Genomic DNA, 12,459 nt, shown 5'->3' with positions numbered 1-12,459 from the left:
CCGCTCCCGCTCCTCCTGCTCTTCTGCTAAATTATGCATGCAGCTGTGTGAGTGCCAGAGCCTCATTATGCACGGCTGCTGCGAGTTGCCGGCCCGGAAGCCTTTAAGTAGGCAGCACACCCGGGTTCCCCGGGCACCCCTGCCACCCTCTAACCCCAATCCCCGGACATGGCCAAGAGCCCTCGGCTTTCTTTGCTACTTTTTCAGTGCTTGCCACTCTTTTTTCTCTATATATATAAATTTTTTTTTATTTTTAATTTCAGTTTTTAGTTCTGCCATGCATGCGACAGGCTGAAGTGATGCAGCCGTCGCCTTAAACTAGGCTCTGATGCTGTCGCCTTAAATAAGCCATAATTTGCATTAGCATGACTATGCACTTGGCTACAGTGCCTCCTCACACACACACACCCAAAACCCACACTAGCACTCACACTCACTGCTCCAGTTTTCACTGCTTGGACTATGTCTGTGTGTGTGTGTGTGGTTTTTTATTGCGTTTGATTTCCATGACCTGTGACGCACATGGAACATCCTTCGGCCCCATTCTACGGCCCATCCAAAACTGGCAGCATATGTCATTCCTGTATATGTGCGCTGCCAGACTGCCAGCTAGATTTCTATCCTCGCAATTGTTTTTGGCTTCGCCTCGCCACGACCCTAACCACTTGCCCATCGACTGGTTCAAGGACACGGCTGACTGCGTATCTGCGTAGTCCAGAGTCCTCGGAGGTCACACTTGAACTCAACTCTTTTGGGGTTTTTTTACGGAAAGAAATCCGATTCACTAACACTATTAACCAGGACAAAGAAAGCTTTAAATCACAAAAGTTAAAGTCAAAGAAAAAACAAAACTTCTATCAGTTTGCCTCATTAGTTATTCCACAGCTACAGTTTATATTTGGGATAAATATTTGGAATGAAATATTCAGCTTCCTCGCAATTTCCATTCCTTTGAAGGCCCACTGCCGTCAGCAATTTATCGCTTCCTACTTCCACTTGTACAAAGCCCACGCGGAATTCAGTTTCAGGTTCTCGGTTTCATGCCCAGCACCCGTGGCTGTCATCATGCGTCATTGGCGACGTGATGATGGCACAGCAATTTGAACTCTCAGGTTTTACAGTATCAATTAATTGAGGCGGATCGATATACAAATAAATACGGTTTAATTAAAATGCAATTTGCGTGGTGTGGCGGAAATAATATAAAGAATTAATGTACTAATGCCATTTTTTTTTAAGTCAAACAATGGAATTAATGATATTTTTCATGATATTTTACTGAATTAATACTGGAAATGAACAAAGATTGAGGGAAAAGTGTGATAGGACCAGTGTGATTTACCAGTTTTAAGTAAATAATAAGATATAATTCCTTGATATTTATTTTAAGTTATTAAAACACATATATAAACCAAAATATATATTGAAATAAATATACCCAGTTACTTGATTCATCTGAAAACAAGAAAGGAAGCTAACTTCGGCACGCCGAAGTTTGTATACCCTTGCAGATATCATTTCATTACATTTTACCTATACTTATTATGTTTACAGTTTGACAGTTACAGTTTTACATTCCCAGCCTTACATTTTCTCTACATCTACCGATCGTTTCTATGGCAGCTATTTGATATAGTTGTCCGATTTTTATGAAATTAATAACAAAATTCTAAAATAATAAAATAAGCTTATATCTCAGAGTAGATGAAATGCGTTGAAAAACAACGAAGTTATATTTTTTTTCCTATTAATTTCCCGATCGTTCCTATGGCAGCTATAAGATATAGTCGTCCGATTTTCGTGAAATTTTTACCAAAATTTAGAAATAATATAGAATGGCCATATCTAAATAATGGTGCAAAAATGTTGAAAAACATCCAAGTTATAATTTTTTTTCTAAAAATTTATCGATCATTTGTATGGCAGCTATATGATATAGTCGTCCGATCCGGCCCGTTCCGACATATATAGCAGTGAGAGTATATAGAAGACTATGTGCAAAGTTTCATTCAGATAGCTTTAAAACTGAGGGACTAGTTTGCGTAGAAACGGACAGGTGGACAGACGGACAGACGGACAGACGGACAGACGGACATGGCTAGATCGACTCGGCTGTTGATGCTGATCAAGAATATATATACTTTATAGGGTCGGAAAAGTCTCCTTCACTGCGTTGCAAACTTCTGGCTGAAATTATAATACCCTGCAAGGGTATAAAAAACACCGAAATTAGATTTTTTCTTGCAGTTCCCCGATCGTTCCTATGGCAGCTATAAGATATAGTCGCCCGATTTTCATAAAATTAAATACGAATTTCTAAAATAATAAAAAATGGCTATATCTCCAAGAAGATAAAAATACGTTGAACAAGAAAGGAAGCTAACTTCGGCACGCCGAAGTTTGTATACCCTTGCAGATTGGTTTCGATGTTTATATTATAGATTTAAATTCTGAAAACACTCACCAAACAGAGTTTCATTACATTTTACCTATACTTATTATGTTTACAGTTTGAAAGTTACAGTTTTACATTCCCAGTTTTACATTTTCTCTACATCTACCGATCGGTTTATATGGCAGCTATATGATATAGTTGTCCGATTTTTATAAAATTTATACCATAATTCTAGAATAATAAAAAAAGCTTATATCTCAGAGTAGATAAACATACGTTGAAAAACAACGAAACTATAATTTTTTATCTATTTATTTCTCGACCGTTCCTATGGCAGCTATATCATATAGTCGACCGATTTTCATAATATTTTTACCAAAATTCTGAAATAATAAAAAATGGCCATATCTAAAAAATGGTGCAAAAATGTTGAAAAACAACAAAGTTATAATTTTTTTTCTACAAATATATCGAACATTTGTATGGCAGCTATATGATATAGTCGTCCGATCCGGCCCGTTCCGACATATATAGCAGTGAGAGCATATAGAAGACTATATGCAAAGTTTCATTCAGATAGCGTTAAAACTGAGGGACTAGTTTGCGTAGAAACAGACAGACGGACAGACGGACAGACGGACAGATGGACAGACGGACAGACGGACATGGCTAGATCGACTCGGCTGTTGATGCTGATCAAGAATATATATACTTTATAGGGTCGGAAACGTCTCCTTCACTGCGTTGCAAACTTCTGACTGAAATTATAATACCCTGCAAGGGTATAAAAACAACGAAGTTATAAATTTTTTTCTGTTAATTGCCCGATTGTTCCTATGGCAGCTATAAGATATAGTCGCCCGATTTTCATAAAATTAAATACGAAATTCTGAAATAATAAAAAATGGCTATATCTCAAAGAAGATAAAAATACGTTGAAAAACAACGAAGTTATAAATTTTTTTCTGTTAATTGCCCTATTGTTCCTATGGCAGCTATAAGATATAGTCGCCCGATTTTCATAAAATTAAATACGAAATTCTGAAATAATAAAAAATGGCTATATCTCAAAGAAGATAAAAATACGTTGAAAAAAAACGAAGTTATAATTTTTTTTCTGTTAATTGCCTGATTGTTCCTATGGCAGCTATATGATATAGTCGTCCGATTTTCATAAAATTTATATAGAAATTCTGAAATAATATAAATTGGCCATATCTCAAAAATGGTGCAAAAATGTTAAAAAACAGCCAAGTTATAATATTTTTTCCAAAAATGTATCGAACATTTGTATGGCAGCTATATGATATAGTCGTCCGATCCGGCCCGTTCCGACATATATAGCAGTGAGAGTATATAGAAGACTATATGCAAAGTTTCATTCAGATAGCTTTAAAACTGAGGGACTAGTTTGCGTAGAAACGGACAGACGGACGGACAGACGGACAGACGGACAGACGGACGGACAGACGGACAGACGGACAGACGGACATGGCCAGATCGACTCAGCTGTTGATTCTGATCAAGAATATATATACTTTATAGGGTCGGAAAGGTCTCCTTCACTGCGTTGCAAACTTCTGACTGAAATTATAATACCCTGCAAGGGTATAATAACCAAATTTATTGCCTGTCACATTATCTATTCTCCTTTTCCCTCAGATCTATGAAGACGTCTAAGTATAGCCAATAAATAACCCATTATTCATATGCTAAGCAGGCTAATTACGGGAAGCTGGCAGCACTTGGTTCATTTTACGCTCACTTTGAGCTGAAACAATGTCCCCTTTCAGCAGGGAGAGACAAGCTTGATGAATTAAGGAACTGCCTTCGATATCCTTCTGCCGCCCACTGTCTGCCCCTGCCAGGATGCCTGCCTGCCTGCCTGTCTGTCTGCCTGTCTCTCTGTCTGTTCTGTGCCTGTCCTGCTCTAGTACATATTCCGGAATTCATTCATAAATTCCGCGTCAGCTCACCACTCATTAGGCACGAGATGAGAGGATACCAGCCAGGAGAAGGATACCTACTAAGCCCAACTACCCACGGCTGCCTCTTGATTGCATTGCATCATCTTTTGTGGCTAAGGATTCGCTCTCTGGCTGGCACGCTCTCTCTCTCTCTTTCTCTCGGAGTCCTCCCCTGGGTAAATATATCATAAGCAAAAAGTCCTTGACGCTTCATTGACTAAAAAATTCTAGCACACACACAAACACACACGATTACTCAGCCACATTTATTTGCCGAAGAGTTCTGCTGGCTTTTCCTCTCGCTTTTCCCCGCTTTCCCCTTTTCGCTCTTCATTACGGATGACTAAGAGCTGACTGGCCAAATAGGATATATACTCGATGCGGGTCTCCAGTGTCTTATTATAGATTTTCGGCCAAAAATCTTGGTCCTGGTGTGTGGTTCATTATTGGGCCATAGTTGATATTTATGCAGGCCATGTTTATTCAGCATCATGCCACGCCAATCCTTTAGCCACTTTGTTCAGATTTATATGGTGGTATAGTATAGTATAGTCTGGGGATGGGGATGGGGCATAAGTATGTCAATCTCTCAGACTGTGACGCAAGAAGAAAGCAAAACTTTTGGCCAGAGCTCTGCTGTCGTCAAACTGGCTGAATGAGCCGTCGCACCAACACCCAGACAATTGGCCTGCTCAATGGCCGCGTCCTTTACCAGATCCTGGCCACGCTAATGTAAATATTTTCCCTCCCTCAGTTGTTGTTGTTGTTGCTGCTGTTGCTGTTGTGTGTGTGTGTGCCATAATTATATATGCAAGAGGGGAGGGAGGAGTAGGTCCTGTCTATATGCTGTAAAAAAAAACCCCTCCAACTGGGATGCTGGCTAGCAGCAAGATGATGATGATGTCACCGTTTATTGATTCTTGTCCTGGCCATTTCCAGCACGTTTTCTGTTTATTTTTGGCCAGTGTGCATTAAGTCAAAAGGCTAATTTGCCGGGCAGAAAAACAGTGTCCACCTCATTAACAAATTCAGTGTGTGGGCGTGACATGGGGCGTCATTGCTTCCAGTTCATTTGACCGCGAGTTGCCGAGCAATGCAAATTGGGCCTTGCCTCCTAATTAGCCCTGGGTCAGGGTGTGTTGGCTGCAGGACTTCCCAAGGGAGGAGAAAGAGCAAGCAGGGCCAAGTGACGGCGAGAATATTTTAGGCGCCTCCAGAAAATGCCAAAAATGTCAGTCTGCCATTGGCATTGATGTGAGAATATATATATACCTATATATTTATATATATACCAGAACTTTTGTTGTACGCATCTTTTGTAGGTCAAGGGGCAATGTCATTAGTGTGGCAGAAAGTCTGACATTTTTGGAGAGAGTCCTTTGCAGACATAGAGTCTCTTTACTTTTATAAAGATTTTCCCAAAACTCTGCAACTACAAAGCAAGCAAGTCCTTTAAGTCGCAATCTTTCAATCCTTAAGCCCCCTAGTATAGAAATTTGTCTGATCTGTCGCTCCTTCTTCAAGTGCCTGGCCATTTGCATATCCATTCCTAGATTATTGAGGGAAAGGGAGACAACGCAGCAGGAGCTGAAGGCTGTGGAACCCACAAGTTGCGGCAGACAACCTGTCGCTGTGGTGAAACTTTCCATCGCTGCAATGCGGCCGCCCACGCACAGGACGCGGAAAATGGGAAAAGCGGGGGGGAGGGTGAAGAAAGAACGAAGACCACTGACAGACTGGCAGACTGATAGACGCATCTCCAATATCCATTTCCAACTAATTTGCGTAATATTTGACGGGAGGGAGGAAGGTCCTGCTCGAATCGATGATCTTTTTGCCGCCAAGTGGCCACTTGAGGACCGGCCAGGCCTCAAATTACAAATTAAATCAACCGTCATGACATGAGTTTGAGTGAGTTTGAGTAAGCGAAGGAGTGCGACTATACATACACACACACACAGGATATGGGCGTGGGAGCAAGGACTTGTCAAACGGAGGCCGTCCTGTCCGATTGCCCCTGGACCCCCGGGGTGTTGTTACTAAATTAGTTGGAAACCGGACCAGTCGAGGATCGTAAATTGTGAACGCGTTTTAATGATGTCAAGTTGTAAAAGCAGCCGCAGGTTTCCCGGGAAAATGCGTGATGTCTCTTTTAAGTTTTTTTTTTATATATATTTTTGGGTATTCTTTTGGAGTTTTTTCAGAGAGTTGTACTAACCGCTAACTTCAAATGAAATAGTTATTTATGTAAGTATTTAAAATCTTTAAAAAATGAATATAAAAATTATGTTAAACTATCTTATATTCTCAAATTATTTTCAATATATTTAAGCATTTTAATTCCTGTTTCGCCTAGATCACACACATTATGCGGTGCTACCGTTTCCTTGTCCTTCCCTTAACCACATGTGTGCGGCTCTCACGATAATCGCTTTCCAGGAAAAACACTTAGAGGAGCAATTGTAATTTTCCCAACTACCAGCGAAAGTGTGAAGTGCGGAGCGAGACGACGACGACGACGACGACGACGGGTGGCAAAGCGTTGACGTTTTCACAGCTGGCACTTGATGACGTTATGCGGAAATAAACAAACACACACACACGGAAAATAAAATGTGGGAAAAATCAGGGTAGAGAGAATGAGAGGGGAAAAGCACTGACAGCCATAACAATGAGGAAAATTGTGCAAACATGCGCATAACATGAAAATTCATTGATTGTCTTCCTCATATTGAATTTTGAGGAAAATCTTTCAAGTCAGTTTTTGGTAAAAGAAGGAAAATTCAATAAGGGAAAATAAGAAAAAGGGAAAAGCTGAAGAGCCCGGAAGGTATGTAGCATAAACTAATCCAATCAAATTTAATTGGAAAGAAAAACTTGGCGTTGTTTTCTCAACAAATCAACAAATATAATTTTAATCTATTAATAAAAACAAATAAATAAGAAAAAGTAAAAGGATTAAGAAAATTGTTTTGATTTAAGTGAGAGAAAATAAATAAATTCCAAAGGAAACAAAATTCTAGCAAAATTCAAAATTAATAAATAAAAGTCTGTAATACAATATCCCCTTTTATGGTATGCAACTCCCTTCACTGATTAAGTTATTCTGCCTCAATAAATTTAATAAATCCGCTTTATATCAAGTTTCCCCCAAAAGCATAAATATCAAATTTAATACTCAAATTAATTATAAATATCTGCAACTAATGGCCGCAGCAAATTGAACAGAATATCAAATGGCCAGAGAGAGAGAGAGAGAGCAGGCTGAAAGCTAAAAGCCGAAAGCTGAATTTTCAGGATAATTTCGAGCCAAGGATTCTCGGTTTGCTGTTGTTGCTCGGCAGGACAGAGCAATGAAATCGCATTTAGCTCAGGGCCATAACAATGTCGCCATTAAACTTGAAAGTGTTAATTAAAAATTAAAATTGATTGTCAGTCGAGACCAGGCCAGAACCAAACCTGCCTCGGCTCTGGCCGCTCCAACTTTCTCTAAGCGTATTCCGTATTCATGGCGACCATCAAAACTTGTTGTAAAGTAATTTAGCCAGCCAAGTGATTAACAACGGGCCCCGGAATGGGCGAAAGCCAAGGACGAACTTCTAGTCCAGCCTCTCAACCAATCTCCTCATGTCCCCCCTTAAGTCCTGCCTTTGCGCGACTAATTTGCTAAATGCAATGGCCAAAAATAAGAGAGACTGAAAAGTTGGCCAAACTACCGAAAATAGCCGACAAAAAGCTGCAGAAACTTTGCCATGTTGGCGGCCATTGTTGACAAATGATTTAGTGACAATCTATTAAACGCCGGCTGATTGATGATTGATGAGCCGGTGGCCCAGTAGCTGCCGCCCACAAGCTAAAAAGCTAAAAGGATTAAATTGCCAACCAGCCGGCGGATCATAAAATATGCAGTAGTCCGCCAAGAATAACAGGAAAAGTCGTAATAAATTGCTGTGAGCCCAAGAAATAGGTACGGAAATAGAGCGATTGTAACGTGTCCTTGGGGACCTCACCAGTGGAGGTGCTTCGACCCCAAAAATAGCTCTGGCCAAGGGGTCAAAAAGGGGTTCCGCTCCACTCGATTCGAGTCGATTTAATTCGATTCGATTCGTTTTGAGCCGAACTACTATATATATATTAACGCGTCATGAAACGCACAGATATTGGATAGATATTGACCGCCACTATTTGGTGGTAAATGTTGGCTTTCCTTAACCCGCCAACACGCATTTGTAAATTAATGTTTGCTTATTATTTTCAGAGGTTCATCGAGGCTTGATTGCTTCGATCGATTGCCCTCTTTTCCAGGGCCACCCCTTAGCTAGGCTTGGACTATAATGACTATATATAGGTAAAGGTAACCAATAAAGGTAACTCACCGATTTGTGGCACATCGTACTGCCGTTGACCGCGGGCGGTGCGCAGCATCAGCTGGCTGGCTATGCTGTGGGACATGGGTGGCTGCGCCGAGTAGCCGCCACCCGGCGAGCCCACTGTTCCGCCGCCGGATCTCTTGTGGCTAGGATCCTTCTTGTCCTGCGACTGCTGTTCCGCTGGCTGTGCCTGTTTTGGTTTTCCCTCGACGGCACCAGAGGAGGAAGCACTGCCTCCCAGCTCATTGTTGGGCTTCTCGGTATCCTTGGCGCCAGAGCGACTTGAGGGCTTCAGGTGCTTGCTGGCCGTGGCCTCTGAGTTGGCTGAGAGCGATAGCTTGCCACCATTGCTGCGCTGCGGCTTGAAGTGCTGGGCAAAGATCTGGCGCTGGAGCTGCTTCTCAGCCCCAGAACTATGACTGACCAGTCCCTGGCCATTCCTCTTTCTAGCCCACTTCTGCTGGGTCCTTATGTTGTAGCCTCCCGGATTAGTGTGGGTCTTGCCCGCGTGCATCACCTTCATGGGAGCATCCCGCTGCTCCTGCTCCTGCTCGAAGAGCTGCTGCAGGGAGTCGGGGGCAGCCAGCTCGAGCTGCTCCAGCGTGCGATAGGGATTCTCGGGCAGGGGATCCTCCTCCAGGCCATGATACTGATACGCATCCAGTTCGCGCAACAGCTCATCCTCGCCCAGATGCGGTGGATCCGGCTCCTGTTCCAACTCCGAGAAGTCATCGAAGTCGCCGAAGGAGTGCAACGGCTCGTAGAGACCCTCCGGCTGCTGCTGCTCCTCCTCCCGCTCCGCTGGCTGCACCACCCGGCCGTAGTACTTCACCGGCCTGTGCTCCATCTCCCTTAGCTGCTCGTAGTCCTCCTCCAGATTGAGCGGACTGGGCGGCTGCTTCTGGACATTGCCAAAGATGTAGCCGCGGGCAGCCTGCTGCAGCAGGGCCGGATAATCGCCCACGTCCAGCTCCTCGCTGGGCTGCATCTGGATGCGGCCAGTGATGAAGGGATGACCGCGATGATTGCCCTGACCCTCCGCCGTCTGCTTTTCGCGGGCCAGTATCATCAGTCGCTCACGCTCCAGCTGGGCCATGTCGGCGATCTCCTTGTTCAGCCGCACGGTGGTGGCATCGAAGGCGGCCGCAGCGGCGGATCGGTGGGCAGGGCCACGCAAGGATCCACCGCCCGGCGGAGATCCGCCCGGATGTTGCTGGTGCTGCTGCTGCTGCGATGGCGCCGTCTGCCAGGCACCACTAGAGCCCGGCGAGGGTCCAATGGGCTGGCTGGGTGAGGACGACTGGAGGCCCTTGGCCGCCTCGGCCAGAGACTTGTCGCCGCTGCTGCCACCATTGCCATTGCCGCTCAGGTGGAGGGCATAGAGGCCGCTCTGGACGAGCAGGACGCAGAGGAGCGTCTGGGCCAGCGAGCTGAACATCCTGCGTTTGTTGGTCTGGCGCAGCTTCTCGACTAGACGGCTTATCTTGGCGGCTCAGGGGATCGAGTGGGGGTAGAGGGTATGGTATGGTATGGTATGGTTTGGTAGGCGGTAGGTGGTGGTGGGTGGTGGGTTGCTGTGGCTGGTGAGGGCTTGTCCCGCCTCTCGAGACTGGATAGTTGTTGTTGCTACTCTGAAGTACACAGCGCTCTTGTGGGTCTTCAGGCGCCACGCCACTGACCAACACTGGGCCGGCCTAAGCCTGGCATTGCACAACACTGACGGCCAACTCCGGAGTTTTCCGACTCTTGTTTTTCCGGCCCCCCTTTCGACGACGTCAACGTGTTTTTTTCCCTGCTTGCGGCCCCTTTGCCAAGTTTGTTTTGCGTTAAGCTGTGAAGTTCTTTGGGCTGCCCTTAGACAAAATCAATAATCAATTGTCTACTTCTGCTCCCGGGGAGTAGCTGGGGGCGGGCTTTCCCTGGGCCTAGCCTGGCCTGGCCTGGAGTTGGAGTTGAAGTTGGAGTTGGAGTCGTAGCTGGGAGCTGAAGCTTGAACCTTGTTGGCCTCTGTCGTCGACCCTTCGCTAGTCAAGTTGCTTGCTGGCCTGACAACTAGTTGCTGTCTCCCGTCGGCTTTTAATTTTGATTCCACTATTTATAGCCACTATATATCCTAGGATTTTCCGGCTTCAGTTTCTCGTAGGCTTAGGCTTTGGTTTTTTCACGGCACTTGGGTTTTTCTTTCGTTACGTTTTTGAGCTGCTCGCTTTTTAAATTATTTTATTTCGTTTACGTTTTCGTTTTAAAATGCAAAGAAAATTGATGTTGTATAATTTGTATATATTTTATTAGTAGTTGTAACAATATATTTGTTGTATGCTCTTCCGTTTTCGCTTTTATTATTATTTTTTTTATTTTTTTTGTTGTAAGGAACTTTTAGCACTTATTTCGTGTGTTTTAGCGCTCTCAGCTTTGCGGCACTTTGTTTTCGATTTGGTTTCTCGTATATATATAAATGACTTGTTGTTGTATATTAATTAAAATTCACAGTGTTAGCCATCAATTGAGGGGAAAACAATTAACTGGAACTGATTTAGCATTTGGTTTTTTTGTTGAATAACTTTTTCCACTTGCACTGGGTTTTTTGGGTATAGGAATATTTTTTTTGTATTTTGAATATGGGTTTTCGAAATATCGTTTCTGGGTTTTCGAATTTTGTTTTTTAACTTGTATCTTGTAACTATTTATTTTGCGGTTTATCTTTGTTTTGTGGTGAAAACTTTCCTTTGTTGTGGGTTAAGTGTGAGTTGGTGTGTTTTTGTGGAATAGATTTCCTACTTTTTTTGTGTGTGTCTCTTTTTCGGGCTGCCTCCAGAAGTGTGTTCCGCACGTTTGAACCGACGAGCAAGGACTCGTCGTATCGTCTCAGCAGGATTCGCCTGTTTGTCTGCCTTTTGCTTGGCCGCCTGACGCGTGTCCCTCTGCCGCGGTCGGCGTCGCAGTCGCTCCTCAAGGCGTTTCGTATTTCCACTTTATGCTACTCGCACACACACACATACACAGGCAGGACACACAGGACACTCACACACTCACTCCCCCTGCCTCGAATTTCACTTCTCGGCTGCTGTTCGTTTCGCTCGCTCTCGCTCTCTCTTTCTGTCGCTCTGCTCCTCTGGCTCCTTTCTACCGCTTTCGCCTGCTCCTGCTCCTGCTCCTACGGCTGCTGCTGCTGCGGCTGCTACTATGCTGCTGCTGCTGCTGCTGCTGCTTCCTCTTCAGCTCGGGGGCTTCAGCTCTTCAGCTACAGCTTCTGCTCTCAGTCAGCGGGAAAACTCGAGCTCGAAACGACAGTTCGCTCAGTACTGAGCACTCTGCCCGCTCAACCACTTGTTTTCAACCTGCCTCTTGTGTAGAGTTTTACCCGAAGTCCCGAAGAACGGAGAGCGGAGTCCAGAGAGCCTAGAGAGTCTTCTATGTGCTCCTGCGCAGAAGTGCACCGTTACCGGCATCGCCGACTCCCCATTTTTCTCATTTTCCACAATTCCCTGTAGCTTCTGCCACCTGCCACCGCCTCCCATATGATTTGCGGTCCCCAACTTTGCGTGGGTTGCACGAGTCCGCATTGGCATCGGTCTCCGAATCCTGGCGGGGAAATTCCCTAATTCGAATCCTGTTTGAGCAATCATCAGCTGCTAGGTATTAGTTGCGAATTACCAAGGATTCAATCAATTCCTTGAATGCATTTCTCACAGGAAAGACCACAAATTGGGGGAAATTCAATGTCGGG

At 44.2% G+C, this 12,459-nt stretch overlaps 1 protein-coding gene across 1 annotated transcript in view; it reads right to left on the bottom strand.

Annotated features, from left to right (window-relative positions):
• The window catches only part of jeb (jelly belly), a 36,128-nt gene extending 24,255 nt beyond the window's left edge, over window positions 1–11,873 (bottom strand). Inside the window, exon 1 of the mRNA XM_017177662.3 lies at window positions 8,739–11,873. Within this exon, the coding sequence (XP_017033151.1) occupies window positions 8,739–10,170 (1,432 nt within the window). The 5' untranslated portion in view covers window positions 10,171–11,873. The remainder of the gene's footprint in view (window positions 1–8,738) is intronic.
• Between the last annotated feature and the right edge of the window lie 586 nt (window positions 11,874–12,459).

This window comes from Drosophila kikkawai, chromosome 2R (genome assembly GCF_030179895.1).
Source record: "Drosophila kikkawai strain 14028-0561.14 chromosome 2R, DkikHiC1v2, whole genome shotgun sequence".
Classification (NCBI taxonomy): domain Eukaryota; kingdom Metazoa; phylum Arthropoda; class Insecta; order Diptera; family Drosophilidae; genus Drosophila; species Drosophila kikkawai.
The sequence above is the reverse complement of the archived record's forward strand: the minus strand, read 5'-3'. Positions and strand labels throughout refer to the sequence as shown.